Raw genomic sequence first — 2,553 nt, forward strand, 5'->3', positions numbered from 1 at the left:
CACCACAGAGTCACCACAGTAGACGTTAGATGAGCGCTGTCGCTCTGCAGCACTTGTTCTAAACACGAACCTTTCTCCGCTATCCTGGGACTTACTATGTATCACAATACTCTGTATTAAACTAATATAACCTGTTACAAAATTTCGAAGTGACGAGCGGCGATACTTCGAGCGCCATTTCTGTTGACCTGTGACGTACAGATTCTCAATGCGCATAGCGTTCGGCTAACTTCGGCTCCAAGATCGAATGCATCATGGGATGCCTGCCGTCAGTCATGACGTCATGACGAAGTTAGCCGAACGCTATGCGCATTGGGAATATTATCTAATACTTGTTGGGTTACATTAATAAATGTATCTAGAGTATTCCATGCAGTATGCATTTGTTAGCCTTGATCTTCGTAACGAGTATAGGTGTAAGTTAAAAATTACAATTAAAAAAATATGTCCTTTGCAATATAGGTGAACGAATCGCTCCAGCTGTCTTGCGTAATCTGAAAACAACTTGGCTGGAGGTTTTCTACATTGCACTTACTTAGCTACTAAGCCTGTGCATACTGGTTACATATATATTATAGCAGTTAGGAGACCAAGGGGCGAGTTAATGGTCAAGGTTCATTGTATTTAGGGGGCAGTTTCACTCTTTGTGTGTATGAAATGATGCGAGTATGCACAAGTATTTTAATGTGTGCCTGTCTGCGACTGATCATCGTTGACTGCCCTTGTCTCATACATTCCTAAATTACTGCAGCACTAAACTGTGTCCCATCATTACTTCCATGCAGGGAGCTTCATTCGCCCATCTTGTCGAGGCATCTGGATGAAGAGAAATCTGTTGTGAATATGTTGCACCAGGCTAAAGACTTCGCTGCCGTCAACGCTCGAAACTCGTCGGCACAGGTGAGTTCTCTGGCTGACCACAGGTTTCTGCGGCTTAGCTGTGATAGCGCAATGCACTGTTACTAGTTTTAGCGCTAACGATGACAATAACCCCAATATCGCCGGCCCATCACATTCAACGATGTAAAACTCTGCCACAACATTCTTGTTGTTGTAACTACACGGCAGTCCGATCGAACCATAGTGCTTGATAGTTGTGTCGTTGTATGCAGTCAAAGTCATGGCTCTGTTCTGCACTCTGTCTGCTCTGGGGTACCCATCGGGTGTGAGCATCTGTGGACACATACGTCTGAAAATGCGTATCGGCAGGGTGTTGCCCTGCGCGCCAGTATCGACCTTGACCTTTAGGGAAGCATCGCGATCCTCACGACTTGGCACTATGATGTCGAGGTCGGAGAAAATTTCATCTCTACTTTCTCCAATGTGGCTCGGCTGTGTGACAGCGCCTACACCAATACTCGAAAACTTCATGCGATCAAATGCCTGTCCTACGTTCTCAGATTCATATTCTGATTGTGACTGCTCGTATAATGAATGAATGTTAGAGTTCACCCTACTCGAGCTTTTACTGCGGCCACGGTCACGGCGTAGTGACCTTCGATCGTGTGACTTGGAGCGACCGGTACCACTGTTACGGTTGGATATTTGATTGTTAGTGCATTATTTTAGGATGACAACGACGCCGATGAGGATTGTGTTAACGTGGAGAGTGCCCCAAGACTAGCAAAGCCAGAACAGGTATAATATAGCATATGTGCTGGAGGTTGGAGAGTATAAAATTTATAAATGTTGCCATGACTTCGATACGATGCTTCTCAATTTTTAGCTCGCCTTGACATTGTCAAGATGAGCTATTGCCATGGGGTGTCGTCCGTCCGTCCGTCCGTCAACATTTGGCTATGGTCAACGATAACTCAAGAACAGTTTGACCCACATGTTTCAAATTGCATATAGTTGTTACTCTTCTTGGAGAGGTTTGAACGTCCTATTTTGGAGCATGCCAGTCGACCTACATTCGAGCCACGTCCACTTTTTGGCTAAAATGAAAATGGCCATAAGTCAGTTCAGGTTCAACGGATTTTGCTCATTTCTGGTTTGTGAATGAATAAGGACTGGCCCCAAAACATGTAACACAGGTTTTGATATTTTTTTTAAATTATGCAAATTAGGTAGATTTTGGCAATTTCACTATGCATTTCAGTGCTGCCTATGGTCAACGATAACTCTAGAACAATTTGACCGACATGTTTCAAATTGCATATAGTTGTTACTCCTATGGGAAAGGGTTGAACGTCCATTTTTGGAGCACGCCAGTCGACCTACTTTCGAGCCACGTCCACTTTTTGGCAAAAATGAAAATGGCCATCTAAATTCATTCGATTTTGTTAAATTTTGGTATGTTAATGTGTAAGGCTAGCCCCAAAACAGTTGTTACTCCTATGGGAGATATGACAACGTCCTATTACGTTTATTTCGTCTAACTGGTTAACAACTCTACAATCATACCTATATACGTGTAATATTGTGTTTTAGATTCTTCGTTACAGTAATTTGACTGGAATATTTTGTTTTTATTTGCGCTTTAAAACAAAATGGCGCTCATTTAGGCATAGCGCCATCTCTCGTCAAGATTTCAGACTTTCAGATCTGAAA

At 43.0% G+C, this 2,553-nt stretch overlaps 1 protein-coding gene across 1 annotated transcript in view; it reads left to right on the plus strand.

The window, feature by feature from the left end:
* Positions 1 to 2,553, plus strand: part of LOC106809369 (plasma membrane calcium-transporting ATPase 2-like) — a 5,020-nt gene that overhangs the window by 2,188 nt on the left and 279 nt on the right. Inside the window, exons 4-5 of the mRNA XM_014812433.1 lie at positions 786 to 900; positions 1,570 to 1,638. Of these exons, the coding sequence (XP_014667919.1) occupies positions 786 to 900; positions 1,570 to 1,638 (184 nt within the window). The remainder of the gene's footprint in view (positions 1 to 785; positions 901 to 1,569; positions 1,639 to 2,553) is intronic.

This window comes from Priapulus caudatus, unplaced genomic scaffold (genome assembly GCF_000485595.1).
Source record: "Priapulus caudatus unplaced genomic scaffold, Priapulus_caudatus-5.0.1 Scaffold349, whole genome shotgun sequence".
NCBI classification, from domain to species: domain Eukaryota; kingdom Metazoa; phylum Priapulida; class Priapulimorpha; order Priapulimorphida; family Priapulidae; genus Priapulus; species Priapulus caudatus.